Source organism: Mustela erminea, chromosome 8 (assembly GCF_009829155.1).
Source record: "Mustela erminea isolate mMusErm1 chromosome 8, mMusErm1.Pri, whole genome shotgun sequence".
Lineage (NCBI taxonomy): Eukaryota > Metazoa > Chordata > Mammalia > Carnivora > Mustelidae > Mustela > Mustela erminea.
This window is the reverse complement of record NC_045621.1, coordinates 56,691,760-56,709,586: the sequence shown is the minus strand read 5'-3', so window position 1 is coordinate 56,709,586 and position 17,827 is coordinate 56,691,760. Positions and strand designations below refer to the sequence as shown.

At 37.7% G+C, this 17,827-nt stretch overlaps 1 protein-coding gene across 1 annotated transcript in view; it reads left to right on the top strand.

The window, feature by feature from the left end:
* Nucleotides 1-17,827, top strand: part of PLA2R1 (phospholipase A2 receptor 1) — a 119,256-nt gene that overhangs the window by 21,481 nt on the left and 79,948 nt on the right. Inside the window, exons 4-7 of the mRNA XM_032355709.1 lie at nt 9,564-9,737; nt 13,815-13,928; nt 14,462-14,605; nt 17,158-17,352. Of these exons, the coding sequence (XP_032211600.1) occupies nt 9,564-9,737; nt 13,815-13,928; nt 14,462-14,605; nt 17,158-17,352 (627 nt within the window). The remainder of the gene's footprint in view (nt 1-9,563; nt 9,738-13,814; nt 13,929-14,461; nt 14,606-17,157; nt 17,353-17,827) is intronic.

Here is a 17,827-nt window from a genome sequence, read left to right as displayed (position 1 = left end):
AAGTGTCTGTTTCTTTGTCATACAAATGGAGGTAATAACCTTTTAGGATTATTGAGATCCAATTTGATGATGCATCTAAGGTACATGTATTTCTGGTATACAGTAAGCTCTCACCAGAATTAGCCATTGCCATCAGCATCAACATATACCATCATCAAAGCTAACTTAGCCTTTCAGTATGCACTTCTGAATCAATGATCCCTTCTCTTTGTTGTCTGTCAGCACCACTAAGTTAGCATAGTGGGGAATATCAAGAGTGCTAGGACTTAGGACCCTTCCTTCAAAGAACTTGGTCTCTAGATGTAATACAGACAGATTTTCTCTATGCCAGAAAATACAGACTATATTTGATATGATATTCTAGAATCACCAGGGGGATAGTTAACAATACATATCCTGGCCCCTCTCTGAGAGATGGAGTGTGTCCAGTGTGTGGTACCCAAGCATCTGCATTTTTGACAAGTAACCCAAATGATCCTGTTGCAGATAATTCTTTTTTTTTTTTTTAAGATTTCATTTATTTGACAGAGAGAGACACAGAGATATAGGGAGCAGAGGCAGGGGGAGTGGGAGAGGGAGAAGCAGGCTTCCCGCCCAGCAGGGAGCCAGATGCGGGGGCTCAATACCAGGACCCTGGGATCATGACCTGAGCTGAGGGCAGACACTTAACAACTGAGCCACCCAGGTGCCCCTGCAGATGATTCTTCATCAGACAATTCACAGTATGCAGATAATTCTGTACAACATACATCTATATGCTGATATTAAGACATTAAACAACTAATACAGTATGGACTATTGACCGATCCAAGTGAAGACTTTAACACAGAGGTTAGGGATCCTGAAGGCCCAGTGCTGGTTTTAACCCCTCAGCTTTTGGAGTGTGAGATGTGATGAAGGAAGAGATGCAGGAGAGACTGGGGAAGGGGCGCGTGGGTGGCTCAGTGGGTTAAGCGTTTGCCTTTACTCAGGTCATGATCCCAGGATCCTGGCATCCAGCCCCACATCTGGCTCCCCGCTCAGGAGGAAGTCTGCTTCTCCCTCTCTCTTTGCCCATCCTCCCCACTCATGCACGCTCTCTCTCAAATGAATAAGTAAAATCTTCAAAAATAAATACAAAGTAAACCAATACCAATAACATTAACATGTATTTCACATGGCCCTAATACCGGGGACATTAAAAAAATTTTTTTTATGTTATGTTAACCACCATTCGGTACATCATTTGTTTTTGATGTAGTGTTCCATGATTCATTATTTGCGTATAACACCCAATGCTCATTACATCATGTGCCCTCCTTAATACCCATCACTGGGCTGCCCCATCCCCTTCTCCCACTCCCCTCTGAAACCCTCAGATTGTTTCCTGGAGTCCACAGCCTCTCATGATTCATCTCCCCCTCTGATTTCCCCTCTTCAGTTTTTCCTTCCTTCCCCTAATATTCTCTGTGCTATTCCTTATGTTCCACATACAAGTGAAACCATATGATAATGGTCTTTCTCTGCTTGACTTATTTCACCCATAACACCCTCCAGTTCCTCCGTGTCAATGCAAATGGTGAGTATTCAACCTTTCTGATGGCTGAGTAATATCCCATTGTATATATGAACCACATCATCTTTATCCATTCATCTGTTGAAGGCATCTTGACTCCTTCCACAGTTTGACTATTGTGGACATTGCTTCTATGAATATTGGTGTGCATGAGCCCCTTCTTTTCATTACATCTGTATCTTAGGGATAAATACCAAGTAGTGCAATTGCTGGGTCATAGGGTAACTTGAGGAAACTTCATACTGTTTTCCCAGAGTGCTGTACCAGCTTGCATTCCCACCAATAGTGGAAGAGGGTTCCCCTCTCTCCACATCCTCTCCAACATTTGTTGTTTCCTGCCTTGTTAATTTTTTCCATTCTAACTGGTGTAAAGTGGTATCTCATTATGGTTTTGATTTGAATTTCCCTGATGGCTAATGATGTTGAACATTTTTTTCATGTGTCTGTTAGCAATTTGTATGTCTTCTTTGGAGAAGTGTCTGTTCATGTGTCCTGTCCATTTTTTGACTTGACTTTTTGTTTTTTGGGTGTTGGGTTTGAGAAGTTCTTTATAAATCTTTATACCAGCCCTTTCTTTATCTGTTATGTCATTTGCAAATACCTTCTCCCATTCTGTGGGTTGCCTCTTAGTTTTGTTAACTGTTTTCTTTACTGTGCAGAAGCTTTTTGTCTTGATGAAGTCCCAAAAGTTCATTTTTGTTTTTGTTTCCCTTGCCTTTAGAGACGTGTCATGAAAGAAGTTGCTGTAGCCAATGTTGAAGAGGTTACTGCCTATGTTCTCCTCTAGGACTTTGACATTTTTTTAAACCACAATATTCTCCCTGAGGTTCTGTGAAGAGCCCAGTTACCATCCTCTGTCTCTTGTATTCAACTGTGGTTTCCCAGGTGGAAGCTTGGGTATAATAGTGCTTGGGGATTTTCACCCCCCGTCTTCTTGTAGCTCAGGAGCTTCTGCTGCTTGACAGCCTGCTAGCTTCCAGCTCTCCTAACCTGAACCACAACCAGCAGTATTTGTATAGTGCTAAATTACACTTCCAGTTTTCTTCCTTTCTTGTTGCTTTTGATCCCTAGTGGCCAACATAACTCAAAATGATGTGTTAGAGGCTGAAATCTAAGCAAGCTGATAGCTCTTTCCATGGGGCCAACAAGTGGATAGGACAGAAAGGAGTGAGTGGAATAAAGTAAAGATTTGTACTTCTGTATCTTATCTTTATTAATGGAAGTTTTTAGTATCTCATTGTAAAATGAGGCTTTAAAAAAATTGATTGTAAGTGAGCAAAATGTAAATTTAGTATTATTACATATATAAACACACTGGTAGTGAGAGATACAATAAAACCCCTGTCACTATTGATTTTCAGGAACAAGGAGATATATAAGAATCTCTCTGGGTTTGTTTAGAAGCAATTCGGGGCCATGCTAAGTCTCTCTTAATTGTGTGCTTATACAGCTGGACACTCATGTTTAGTTAGTTTGAGATATTTTTAAAATATCAACCTCTGAAATAACCTCTGAAATGGTCTGATTGCCCTTGAACCTTATTCAACTGATACAATTATTTTATTAGAAACTTCAGTGGTGGGCGCCTGGGTGGCTCAGTGGGTTAAGCCGCTGCCTTCGGCTCAGGTCATGATCTCAGGGTCCTGGGATCGAGTCCCACATCGGGCTCTCTGCTCAGTGGGGAGCCTGCTTCCTCCTCTCTCTGCCTGCCTCTCTGCCTACTGTGATCTCTCTCTGTCAAATAAATAAATAAAATCTTAAAAAAAAAAAAAAGAAACTTCAGTGGTATAACAGAACAGATTGGTATCAACATAGATATATGACTGTGAACCTTACCTAAGCCTCCCACATTGGTTGCAATGCTGTTATTTCTCTTTTGTGACACTGCTCTCTTGCTCCCCATGGTAACCATACCAACCTCCCTATCCTCCTCTAACTTCTTACCCAACCCCCCATTCTCCTTCCTGATTCTCATCAGATGACCTTAGTTCTTACTCATAATAAAAACAGGATCCATCAGAGGGAAGTTTTGACAATTTCTCTTCCATAACCTCTAAGCCTACCTAGGTCTATACCCATCTTTTTCCCTCCCCCCAGACAATAGAGTTCCTCCTTCTACTTAGGGCATGTCTTCCCACTTGGACTCCAGAGCCTCCCATTCAACCTTCCTAAGCTGTATCTCAGTATTTCTCAAAGTGTGATTCCCCTTATAGCAGCAGCAGCAGTATTCCTTGCAAGTTTGCTAGAAATGAAAATTATCAGCAACATCCCCCAAACAACTATATCAGAAATGCTTGAAGTGCAGCCCTGCAATCTGTTTTAACAAGTGTTCTAGGTGATTTCAATGCCCACCATTCTACTGGATCCTTCTCCATTAGCAGTTAAACCTTCTTAAATCTTTTTTTTTTTTTTCAGTTTTTATTGAAATTCTAGTTAGTTAACTCGTATGGTAACTTTGGTTTCGGGAGTATAATTTAGTGACTCATCACTTACATATAGCACCCAGTGCTCATCACAAGTGCCCTCCTTAATACCCATCACCCATTTAGCCCATCACCCATTTAGCTGGGCTAAAATGGTGATGGGTATTAAGAAGGGCACTTGTATTATGGAGGGAGGAGGGCACCTCCCTCCATCAATGCTCAGTTTGATTTTTGTAGTTAAAAGTCTCTTACGGTTTGCTTCCCTCTCTCTTTTTTTTTCCCCTTCCCTTATGTCCATCTGTTTTATTTCTTAAATTCTACATATAAGTGAAATCTTATGGTATTTGTCTTTGAATGACTTATTTTACTTAGCATGATACACTCTAGCTCCATTCACATCATTGCAAATGACAAGATTTCATTCTTTTTGATGGCCGAGTAATATTGCATTATGTATGTATACCACATCTTTATCCATTCATCCATCAATGGACATTTGAGCTCTTTCCATAATTTGGCTACTGTTGATAATACTATATACATGTTATAAACGTTGGGGTGAATGTACCCTTTGAACCAGCATTTTTCTATCCTTTGGATAAATACCTAGTGATGCAATTGCTGGGTCATAGGGTAGTTCTGTTTTTAACTTTTTCAGGAACTTCTGTACTGTTTTCCAGAGTGTCTGCACCAGTTTGCATTCCTACCAAAAGTGTAAGAGAAACCCGCTCAAGTCTTAAAATAACATCTTAAAAATAATATATCACCTTCATAGCCACTTCTGTCTCCTGAAAACAGCCATGTCTTTTACTCTCCTCCCCCACCATAGAGAGACTTCTCAAAAGAATTATCTATACTTCTTCACCTTGCTTTCATTCCTCAATCCACTGTCTCTCCTTGACTTCTATGACAATGCATGCCTGATCTCCATTTTCACAAACCATTCATTCATTCATTCTCACAAATCTGTATTGAATACCTGCTATGTTCCAAGTTTGTGCTGGGATTGTAACCATGAACATGAAAGATGAAAGTCATATTGCCTGTCCTAATGAAGTTCACACTCAAGTAAAATACCTAAATTAATATATAATGTTTGATAAGTGCCACTTAAAAAAAAATGGTGTTATCAGTAAGAAATCTAATTTAAATTTATAAGTCAAGGAAGGTTTTTCTGAGTATGTCGTATTTAAATCTCTAGTCCAAGAGATGAATAACAGTTATCAAGATGGAAAGTGAGAGGATGTAACCTATGTAAATAAACAAGACTGATGATGAAAAAAAAAAAAAAAGAAAGTGAGAGGATGAGATATCCACCTAGAGGTTCATGGTCCATGGGAATGGTCAGCACTAGGTCTATAGGCAATAAAGGAAATATATTATTTGAATAGAACAAAAAAATAATAATAAAACCACCTACAGGTCAATCTGCTTTTGACTCACCATGCACATGCACTGACAGTTCTATACTGTCATGTTGCATGATGAAATACTCTCACCTGTCCAAGGGTGACTGCTTCCCTACCTTCACCCCCAGTGTGCCACTAGCCAAATATCTGAAGACTTTGAGGAGGGAAAGAGGTTACTAGGAAAGACAATGTGGCAAGAGCACAGTAAGAGAAAGAGGAGCAAGATGTTTAGGAAAGGTTGGCAGAGGCCAATTCAACCAAAGGCATGATAATTCAAGGTGCTCTAAAGGTAAAGATTTACCTAATTCTGACCATAAATGGAAGCTATAATGGGATCTTAAGCAGTGATATGATAATGATTTAAATATTTTTTAAGGATCACTCTGAATTCTTTATGATAAATGGCTTGGAAGAGAGCAAGAAGGAAATCCTAGAGACCAGTTATAAGGCCCCAGAAGTAGACTCAAGGACAGTGGTGACTTGGGTTAGGTAGCAGAAAGTGGGTTGGAAAATAGATGTACTGAAGATCTAATCTGGAGATAGACTGAACAGGATGTGGTTCTCAGGAACACAGCTGAGCTGAAAAATGAAAAAGTGAAGCCTTTTATCACTTACTGTGGGATATAAGCAAGAGCCCCAAATGGGAGGAAACACCAACTTCTCTTGCTCCGTTTTTCCTTATGGAATGGCACACTGGTCAAGGGTCAGAAGGATCAGCACAGACTGTTGAGAGAGCCCTCAACAAAAGCCTCTTCAGTTTTGTGGACACTGGGGCCAAGGGTTTGTTGAAGGGGAAAAGCTGGGAGTGGAAAAGGACTGGGTACTGAGTCAGAGTGGTTAAAATTGTCTTCAGGTTTCCCCCCCGACACCTCCCAACCTCAGTAGAGGTAACCAAAGAGGATGTCATTCCAAGGCCTGAGAAAAAGAGGCTTAGAAATGAAGGAGCCAGAGCTAGGAAAGTGAAGAGCATGATGGGCGAGGGGGCCCTGAATCTTTGACTGAAACTCCCTCCAGAGACTTTAGTGCACTGTCTATGAAACACGTCTGATATGGGAAGGGAGACTCCCCCCATGAGGTCTACCAGATAAAGCCTTTGTAATTGACTGTGATGAGGCCTGAAAAATCACATACAGATTTTTTTTAAAAGATTTTATTTATTTATTTGACAGACAGTGATCAAAAGTAGGTAGAGCAGCAGGCAGAGGGGGGGGAAGCAGGCTCCCTGCTGAGCAGAGAGCCCGATGCGAGGCTCGATCCCAGGACCCTGGGACCATGACCCGAGCCAAAGGCAGAGGCCCAACCCACTGAGCCACCCAGGCACCCCTCACATACAGATTTTTAACCAGGAGTTGGATTTCTCACTGGTAAGGACAGACCTGAAGAATAAGCGAGAAAATTAAGTGTTAATTAAGACCCCAGTTTTCTGATATGCATAGCGAAGTTAATGGAGATACAGATTTGGAAGAAACAATCAAACATTCAGACTGGGACATGTTATATATCAGTCAATCATGTGAGATATAGACTAGGCAGTTTAGACACAGAGGTCTCTATATACCTGAGAGTTGTAGTAAAGGGACTTAGAGGAATGGGTTAGATAGTCTAGAATTTGCGTAGAATAGAATGAAAGGGGACTCAGAACCAAGTCTTAAAACATCAATATTTAGTTTGAGCAGAGAAAAATGAACCAGCAAAGGAGACTGAGAATAGGCAGCCAAATTGGTAGAAGGGTAGCCAGGCATGTAAAGGCAAGAAAAGAGAGTACATCAGCCAACCCAGGGAGTTCAATTTGCCAAATGCTGCTGAAGGGCTTGATTTAACAAGATCTGAAACTTAAGTGTTTGCTGGAGATCACTGATGGCCTTACCAAGTATACTCTAGTTGCCAGATTGAGTGGGTTAGAGTAAATAAAAAAAAAAAAAATAGAAGAGGAGGGAACATTTTCCAATTCATTCTATGAGGCCAATATTACCTTTATACTGAAACCAAATGAAAGCATCACAAGTAAAGAAAACCATATTAGAATCAAGAATATGTTTAAAATGCAGGTTCCTGAGTCCTACCCCAAACTTACTAACTCAGAATCTCTGGGACTAAGAATAAGAAATCTGCATTTTCTTCACAAGATGACTAAATAATTTTTAGGCACACTGATATTGTAAACACTCCCCTGCCCCTTTCTTACGGCCTGAACTGTCTTGCCAGATGAACAGGGCTGAGCTGATGTCTGTCAGCACTCACTGTGATGTCCGTCTCAGGGATGGCCAAGCATTTTAACTGAAAGACAATCTCTAAGGATTCATTCTCAGTGGGGAAATTTCAGACACCAGATTATTGAAATATTCCTTCCCCCTTTATTTTCCTTTCCTTCAGTTTTACTTGGTGATAGCTTTGTCTTCTGCCCTCCTTCAATCTTCGATCCTTTTATAAATACTTGTATCAGTCTGAAAACTATATAGACAATTTTAGATTATATGTGGTTTAATAACTTTTGGTTAACTAACTTAGTTCTGGGGAAAGCAGGTTGTGATCAGACATGAAAACAGACTTTCTACATTCCCAAGGGAAATATCTAAGTATTAAGAGGGGGGAAAAAACAAAAAAGATTTTATTGTCAAATAAATTTGAAGTATAACCAAATAAAAATTGAGCTGTTTCTTTACTACAGACCTTCTCAGAGCCTTTACTATGCTATTGTACATTTTGAATTTACCAGGGGATATTATTTACGCATTATGTCTCAGCTCCTCTTGAAGAGTTCATGAAGTTGTCTTATTCTGTAGATTACACTTTGGGAAATACCATTCTAGATTTTAGCAAATTGCCTGTCCATCAGTTACACTCAGGATGTAGCATGTTTCACATTTTCTACATTCTGCAATTCTTTGGCTGAGTTTGATTTTAGGTAATTACTTAGGTTGTTTATTTCACCTTGGGATTTGATTTAAAAATTTACCAAAATCTTTTATGCTAAGCAAAATAAGTCAATCAGAGAAAGACAATTATCATATGATCTCTCTGATATGAGGAATTTGAAAGGCAGGGCGGATGGCTGTAGCGGGGAGGGAGGGAAAAAATGAAACAAGATGGGATCAGGGAGGAAGACTCTTAATCTTAGAGACTCTTAATAAGAGACTCTTAATCTCAGGAAACAAACTGAGGGTTGCTGGGGGTTGGGAGGAGGTATAGGTGGCTGGGTTATGGTCACTGGGGAGGGTGTATGCTATGGTGAGTGCTGTGACTTGTGTAAGACTGAAGATTCACAGACCTGTACCCCTGAAGCAAATAATATATTATATGTTAATAATAAAAAAAAGAAGAAGAAGAAGAAGACATGCAAGTAAATGAAATGCATTTTCCAGGATTGGATCCTCAACTAAAAAATTTCTTTAAAGGAGATTATTGGGAAAATTGGCAAAGTCAAAGTATAGATGTCATATCAGATAAACTAATATCAACATTAAAAAAATAACAATAATAAAATTTTACCAAAACACCCAAACTAGGTCTTTATTTTCTGTTATTTCAGTAAACTTCAAATTTCAGATCCATGTTTCCCACTTCATTCAATTTACTTTTAAGCATACTATGCAATGTTTTACAAGTACATTTTGCTTCTCTTCCTTTTGGTTGAAAGAACTTTATCTTTAACTGAATATCAGTGTTTCTGTTCTCAATGTTTATTTAAACACTTGTGTTCATTATAAACTTATATTTCACCTATATCCCTTTTATTCCACCTAGCATTTTGGTATTTGAGGGGAAAGGCTTTTTGAAACAACATTTGCATGTGTCTCAAATACACATTTACATTCACACAGCTTTCAGTATAAAGTTCTAAATGACTGCTTTTTAGAGAACGCAGATGCCATTTTTGCAAATATTTCTTTTCTGTTTCCTTCTTTTAAAAATGCCTTCTCTTATTTCCCAGAAAGGATGGGACCTTCTTTTTTGATAACTTCTTGAATTTCCTTTAAATCTTGAAAGAGTTGAACCATAAAGTGCCAGTGGAATAACAATTTATATTTCATCATAAAGACCTAATCAAGAATCAATAAGGCACTGAAGTTTTAGAGGTTGAAGTTGGAATCATTCCATTCAAATTCATCTTAGAAATGCATTGTTGTATAGATAAGTTAAGATTATAGTTAATGTTTTAATGGGCTTTGTTTTCAGCATCCTCAGAAGTGGGTTGTGATGCCGTCTGGGAGAAGGAGCTCAATTCACACATTTGCTACCAATTCAACCTGCTTTCCTCTCTTTCCTGGAGTGAGGCACATTCTTCATGCCAGATGCAAGGAGGAGCTTTACTAAGTATTGCAGATGAGAATGAAGAAAATTTCATAAAGAGTAAGTAGATGGATGATGTACCCTGATATTAATGCAATTAAAATGACCTTTAATAGTTATGTCCAGGTAAGCAAAAATACATCTTGAAAAAAAATCCCTTAGATAATGTTTTCTTTTATTAGTATGGTGCCAACTCACACCCAGAATTGTGACCTGTCCCCTGGGCCATTCCACTGGCACCCAGACATATCTTCCCTATTCTCTCTCCCTGGGAGGAGAGAAGTTGAGGCCCCAGCAAGGAACCCAGGACAATTTGCAGCTCTAGCAGGTGGAACTGGGAGACTTCCAAATTTAAATACAAATTTCTGCTCTGCTGGAGATCTTAGCTATTCAGCTTCCATTAATAAATAATTAAGTCATTTATTAATGAAACAAAATCTCACCTGTCAGTGAATATGCACAGATACATAGGCCTTCTCATGGATGACGAAGAATTTAAAATTTGGTTGGAAAAGCAAAAGCACACACATGTTAGCTAACAGGATATGACAATAATATGTCAAAAGAGTTGTGCCAAGAGGTTGAGTCTTGGGTTTTACCCATCACCTAAACTCCCCTCTTACTTCTCCTTTATAGATTAAATGTGTTTGTAGGTATGTTTACACAGCTTTCCAAAAATTTTTAGAAACATTTGAAAGTATCACAAAAATGAGTAACTCTTATCAAAAGTTTCTGACTTTTTTTCAAATTTTATTGCACGTGTAGCACATATTTATTCTAGAATAATTTTTAAATTTCAAGTATATAGAAAGAAAAATATTCCATAATTCCACAATCCAAACAGAACCATGTTTTTCTGAAAAAATATATAAAGGCATGCATACATATATTGTATATATGAACAATAGTTTTGAATAAATGTATGAATGATAGGAGCAGGGACCACAGAACCATCTGGTTGGGTTGGACTCCTTCCTCTACCACTTCCCAGCAGAGTGACCTAACCTGTCTGTGCATCAAATTCCCCCCCATCAAATGGAAGTAATAACAGTGCTACTTGTTGGCAGTGTGGATTACACGTTATGATGCAGGCAAAGTCTTAGAAAGGTGCCTGGCATACATAACAAACACTCATTTTGTGTTAACCATTTAACAACTACACACGCAGTTTGATAATATGCTTATTTCATGTACCAACATATAATAAGCACCTGTCTATGTCTAAAAATAGAGACAAGCATCATAATCTTTAGTGAGTACATAGTATTATAGGTTAGGAATAATATATGTATCTAGCCTCCTACTATTAGATAGTGATAGATAAAATTATTTATTTTATTTTTATTTATTTGTTGCTATCATAAATCATCCCTGCACTTACCTTTGAGCCTAGATCCCCGATTATTACTCTGTAAGTTTGTGAAGTAGATTCACTGGGTGAAAGAGGAAGCAAGTTTTGGAAGTCATTAATACTTTGCAGAAGAAATATAACAAATGCTTGAACAGCACAAGTTTGCCCCTTTGCCCACAGACATGCAAAAGTAGGAAATTATGGTCAAGACTGATTTGAGTGAGTCATACTTCAGGAAAACACCAATTTCCAATATCATTATTAGCCTGTAATAGTTTTTACAGAAAATTTTTCATAGCATGTATGAATTATCATTGTTATCTATCTTGACTGTCAGGATTTCTAATAAGAAGGTTTGGACTTACTCATCAAACTTGAATAACGATGAAAGAAATAAGATATGTCAGAGACTTTGATTTAAATACCACAATTCTATAATTAGATTTCAGGTATTGCTTAGGGAGACAGAAGTCTATTCATAAAGATGGAACCCTGTTCTGACCAAGGTATTTTTTAATGATGATCAGTCTAGTTTCTTGCTAATCACTGGTGAACATTAATTAACTATGATATAAGAAATTATCTAAGCTGTCACAAATACCAAGAAATATCCAAAAGAATTTAGGTTTGAGTTTATCACTACAAAATTGTGAGCCAATTTAGTTGTAAAGCTAAATAGCTCTTTTTGCATATTGCATGGAGCGCTGGGTGTGGTACATAAACAATGAATCTTGGAACACTGAAAAAATAAAATTAAATTAAAAACTAAAAAAATAAAAAGCTTGTTTTGTAACCTTAAACACAATTTATAAATTACCCAGTGATTTTTATATGTATTGTTAAGTGATATGTGTATTGTCAAAACAACTGTACAGAGACCATTCAAAATAACTCTACGATAAGAATAATTGCTATTTAAGTATTTTCATTAGGTTATTTGAAAATATCACTTGATACAAAATGCGAACATTTCTCTATCTTGTCACTCCATCTTCGCTGCCACCTCTTGTCATCATGATACCCATTGTATGATTTAATCAGATAGTGTTACTGAAGGGACTAATCAAATCAACATCAGAAAGAGACGCTTGTGTAAATGCCAAGGAGTTTTTGGAAGGGTGGGACCTGTGAATGATAACGCTGTTTCTGTTCAGGGATTTCTGAGGTCTCAAAATTATAAAGCCCCTTTTTCTCTTTCCTAAGTGGAGTGGATTCTTTCGGTTTTCCACCATTGAACTGAAAGGCTCAATCACAGAGGATGCTTAGGCTTGTCATGTGAATACAATGATCTTTATAATCTGGGTGATCATATAAATTATGATCCAAACTGAGAGTCTTCTGAGAGTAAAAGAGGCTGTGAGTTGTAATTATTCTGAAACTACCAGCTAAACTGTAAGTTTTCCTGGCAAACTGGGATAGTTTTGGACCCTATTCATAAGTCAACTATCAGGGCCTGAGTCTCAGGCAGGGGCCCTGCATCTGACTCAAAATATACTGGATTCTGAAGCAGATGAACCATGAAAGGAAGAGAAAAATTCTCCCTTTTATAGATTAAAGGATTAAATGGCAACATTTGAAAGTGTCATGAAACTAGTCCCTTTAACTACTTTTCTGACACTGTTTTCCAAAATTCGTTCTATAATAATTTGGGGGGGGGATTTTAAAGGCTGTGCTTTAATTTTTTAAAATCAAAATAATTGAAATATAATTGTAGACCATAATATACACCATGTAGATTCTTTTGAAATTATTGTGGCTTTCTTTTTGGCATTATATATGATCAGTTTTGGTGAATCCATTCTCTCTTTGGGTAGCCATAATCCCAAATCCAGAAACACTATTAACATTTTAATTTAGTAGATTGCATTTTACCCTCATGTTAATAAAACTTTCTAATCATTTTAAATACTTAAAAAGCATCATAGACAACTGTAAAATATTTTTTATCCAATCGGAAAAATAGCCATCCCTGAATTTACATTACGTACTTCTCCCTGGTTGGCTTTCTACGTTTCGGGCTGACTTTTTTGTTGTTTTGTTTTCTTCTGTTTTCTTTTATGCTAGAATCACTTTTTAGAATTCAGACAAGCCCCCTCCCTGCTTGCTTTAGCGTACTTTCTTAAGTTTGAGGACTTGCCTCCATTCACCAACAATACTTACCTGCTTTTCTCTTCCTTGCCAGGTCCCTAAAGAAAAGCTTCTTTACATTGTTCAATTCTTTAACTGTGAAATACTTCAAAAATATTGAAAAGTGCAGAAAATTTTACGTGCACACACATACACCCATTACTCAGATTTAACATTACTTCTTCCTGTTCCATCCTTGCTTGGAGCCGATGGTGGCCTCAGCAAGCTGGAATCCTGGACCTTCAAGCTAAGGCTAGAGTGGCTTTCCTGTACATGTCTTCCTCCGCCATCTAAAACTCTTAAGTGCAGGAGCTCACACAAATCAGATGGTCTCAATCAAATTCACAACCATGTAGTCTTGGGGGATTGAGGATCATTGAGAGGCAGCACTTCCAGATGCTTCAATTAAAGCCTTCACAGCCAAAGAATTGCTTTTGGTGAGCCTTTAGGAAACTTCTGTGTTTCTCAAGATGGCAGAGGCTGACTCTGTTACTCTGAAGCTTCAGAGTGGGGTTTAGGAGCACTTGGAACCCTTTGTTATGGACTGGAGTTCACTTATGACCGCGTCCTTCAGGAATAGTAAAACGAGAAAGAAGTGTAACATGGTGGGGAGGAGGTTGTTTGCGTATGTTGAAACTTGGTATTTCTCTTCATTTCAGAGCACTTAGGCAGTGAAGCCGTGGAAATGTGGATAGGTCTGAATCAGCTGGATGAAAATGCTGGTTGGCAGTGGTCTGATAGAACACCGCTCAACTACCTGAACTGGAACCCAGGTACCTGCTTTGTTTCTTGTGCCTTCGACAGGTGGCAATATCCCAACCCCTCACACAGCAGCTATTTCCCACGTATCTATAAGTCATGTTATTTCAAAAGTGGTTTATAAACATTTTTAAGCTTGCCTGAACTCCCGGTAAGACAAGATTTTCCAGACAAGAAAATGGAGGTCAAGAAGGTAAGCTATTTAGCCAAAGTTGCGGGAGGATTGGGTTAGAGCCAAGACTCCTGTCAACTGTTTTACAAATAGCAACAAATTGCCAAATATTTCTCTAAAACAATAAAATCAGCTATTGCTACCTTTGGGAAATCATTTCATTGTCATGTACGGACTTCAACTGCAAAATCATAAATATAATATAACATCTTACAGGATTTTGCCATACATGCCAAAGAGAAAGTCTATCTCCTTGATGTTAAAAACTACATTTATATATATCGAATATATCATATTTGAATAAATAAGATGACACTGATATATATGAAACTAACTGATTTTGCCTCTGACATTAAACATACACTGTATTTTCAGAAATAAATTTTGAGCCATTTGTTGAACATCAATGTGGAACATTTAATTCATTTATGCCAAATGCCTGGAGGAGTCGGGATTGTGACTCTACCTTGCCTTATATATGTAAAAAATATCTAAACCACACTGATCAAGAAGGGATTGGTAAGTGTTTTTACTTTAAGTTGTTTTTATGAGTTGCTTATCTGTCCTCTGAATCTATTAAAATTCCTTTACATTTTTGCTAATAATTCATAATTTAAGACTAGTTTTTATATTTATATAAATAAATATAGGCAAATAGATAATATCTATTATTCCAAAGGCACCATGAATTTAAAAAATATATTTTTTAGTTTTCCTAAATTTTTTACTAAAAATCAGAACAAAATGACCTAGACATTGAAAACATTGTCTGCTTCTTTTTTTAAAAAAGTTTCCATTTTGCTAAGCAGGGTCGGGCCTGGTTAGTACTTGGATGGGAAAAAAGTTTCCATTCTGGGGTTCCTGGGTGGCTCAGTGGGTTAAAGCCTCTGCCTTTGGCTCAGGTCATGATCTCAGGGTCCTGGGATCGAGCCACACATCAGGCTCTCTGCTCAGCAGAGATTCCTCCTCTCTCTCTCTGCCTGCTTTTCTGCCTGCTTGTGATCTCTGTCAAATAAATAAATAAAATCTTAAAAAAAAAACCCAAAACTTCCCATTCTTAGTTGTTCTGCGTGAGATAAACAAGATAAGCTTTCTTTTCTATTCTAGCTTTGAGTTTTATTTATGGGTACCTTGGAATTAAATATAAATTAGGACATGGTTTTATAAAATTCTTTTACTTCATTGATCCCTTAGTACACTCTGAATCTCTTATTACCCTCCTCCTTGAACTGACATACAAACTTTTATATGCAACAAAGCCTTAAATACCACCTAATTACAATCTAATACCTGAAGCCCAATTATTTGTTTTTAAGGTCTAGTGGCTCTTTTTTAGTTTCTGTGGGAATTAATGTCTTCACTCAGAATGTAGAAATAACAATATAACCATATTTAAAAGAATCATTACCAGGATAATTAGAAACAGCTCCAGATTTCAAATAATGAGCTGAGTTATTCTTTTTAAATATTATTCCCTACAATCAGACTTTAACTTTCATTTTCCTTTAAATGGCTAAGCCCAAGGGTGGAATAAGGGAGTGTAGGGGAAAGAAGAAGCGTTGTGCCATTTTTTTATGCGGAGTTTTTTCATTTATGTCAAAAACATGCTGAAATTGCTATCACTCTTCCTTTTCCGTTTCTTCCTTCTTCACTGTTTCTTTCTTATGCCTTCCTGCCATCCTTTTTTTTCTCTGTTTTATTTACTCTGGATCTACTCACTGAGATCCAAAGACCACAAAGGAGGGTAATGAAGCTGTTAGTTTGGATTATTTTCTGTTCCGCCAGGTTTAACAGGTTCTTTTGATGAACTATGTTTTCAGGATCCCTAGGCTCTTTGCTTGTCTCCACCCCTGCTTTAATCAGAGAAGCTCCTCTTTCACTTTTTATCTTACCCATAGAGTGAAGTTTAAAAGTTCCATTTTTAAAAGGGGCTCCATGACTTTATTACTTAGGGTTAAAACCTACTGGAGTAGATGACACCAAAATGTTCTAACATTCTTGGACTGTGATTCTAATTGCTGTCAGCATCCCAGAGCAATTTTAAAACAATGTCTCATTTCCCAAATAGCCCTGGAGTTATGTCTAACTAAATTAGTGCTTGAGGGAGGCACTCAGTTGTGGTTAATAAAATAAAGTAAAAATGCTAATAACCAGGTTGAGGACAAGATCCTGGAAAGGGAGAGCCAAAATTTGACATGTACACCATCACCTCCCCTTCCCGTGCCAAAGCAACATGGCACTATTTTCCTGTAAGTCTAACCCAGTGTCCACATGAACCCAGAGGGAAAACACAGACACTTAGACTAAACTAAAGGTGAAAGCTATTTGTCATCTCTGCTCTGGAGGAAGTAACCTCCAGAGATTTTCAAGCTTTTTCTCAGTTGAGGATAAGTATCTGCCCCCACCCACATACTGTACATAAAATCTTGGGAATGCCATTTAAGCTATTTTTCGTAATACTCCTTTTCCAGTGTTAAAATATTTTTTTAAATGCAGAACTCTAGGGGCGCCTGGGTGGCTCAGTGGGTTAAAGCCTCTGCCTTTGGTTTAGGTCACGATCTCCGGGTCCTGAGATTGAGCCCCGCATCGGGCTCTCTGCTCAGCAGGGAGCCTGCTACCTCCTCTCTCTCTGCCTGCCTCTCTGACTACTTGTGATCTCTCTCTCTCTCTGTTTCAAATAAATAAATAAAATCTTTAAAAAAAAAAGTGCCTTTAAAAAATAAATAAATAAAAAATAAATGCAGAACTCTAACTGCTAAATTTTACATCTAGCCGCCCTCTAACTCTTCACTTGGCTTGTGTAACCTTTTCCAAATCTCTTTACTTCTGTGCCTTAGCTCATCTGTAAAATGAAGCACTGAGATCCATTAGATCCTAGATCTAGATCTAGATCATATATTGAATCCGTCTCAACTCTGAAGATTTAGATAGCTTATATGTCATTGTTTCATGTGTCTCTGTTTTTCAAATTTTTAAAGTAATCATATGTTGATGACAATTTATATTAAGTCTAATAAGTAAACATTTTAAAAATTGTGGAAAATGACATTATGTTTTGTTGGTTTAAAAAGAAAAAAGTGCCTGGAAATATTATGCAACACACTGTGAGCCTGGCTGGAATCCCCACAGTCATAACTGCTATAAACTTCAGAAAGAAAAAAAGACCTGGAAGGAAGCTTTGCATTCTTGCCAGTCTGATAACAGCACATTGATAAACATGGCTTCATTAGCAGATGTGGAGTTTTTTGTAACCCTCCTTGGAGATGGTAAGTGCCAAATGTCTCTGATTTAAGAGATATGAATATAATGTAGTCACTATCTTTATTAGTGGAGTTGAAAAGAAATCAAGCTATTTAAAAGTGATTACTTATGGCATATATATCTCAAATTTCTAATTAATATCCAGGAGTGCAAATTCATTGGATTTTTACAAAATATACGCTCAGAAATTTTGTAACACCTCACATATGCCAGATATATTAGAAGTTTTTTTTTTTTTAAGGGGCAAAGATCATTTCCAGAAACTTTTAATAAAAGAACTTAAACCTGTAATTTAGCCTTGTGGTCACTACATAGCAGTAGTGTGTGTGGTCCTGTGATCTCAGCAATAATGGAATTTCTGAGATAAATAACTGGATTTTAATAACTTTAACCAGTGAAAATTTATTCGGTATAGTGGTTTTCAAGCTCTGTGCCACGTTCAGGAATTCTGAGCTCCTAGGCCTTCACCCGCCTTTTGCC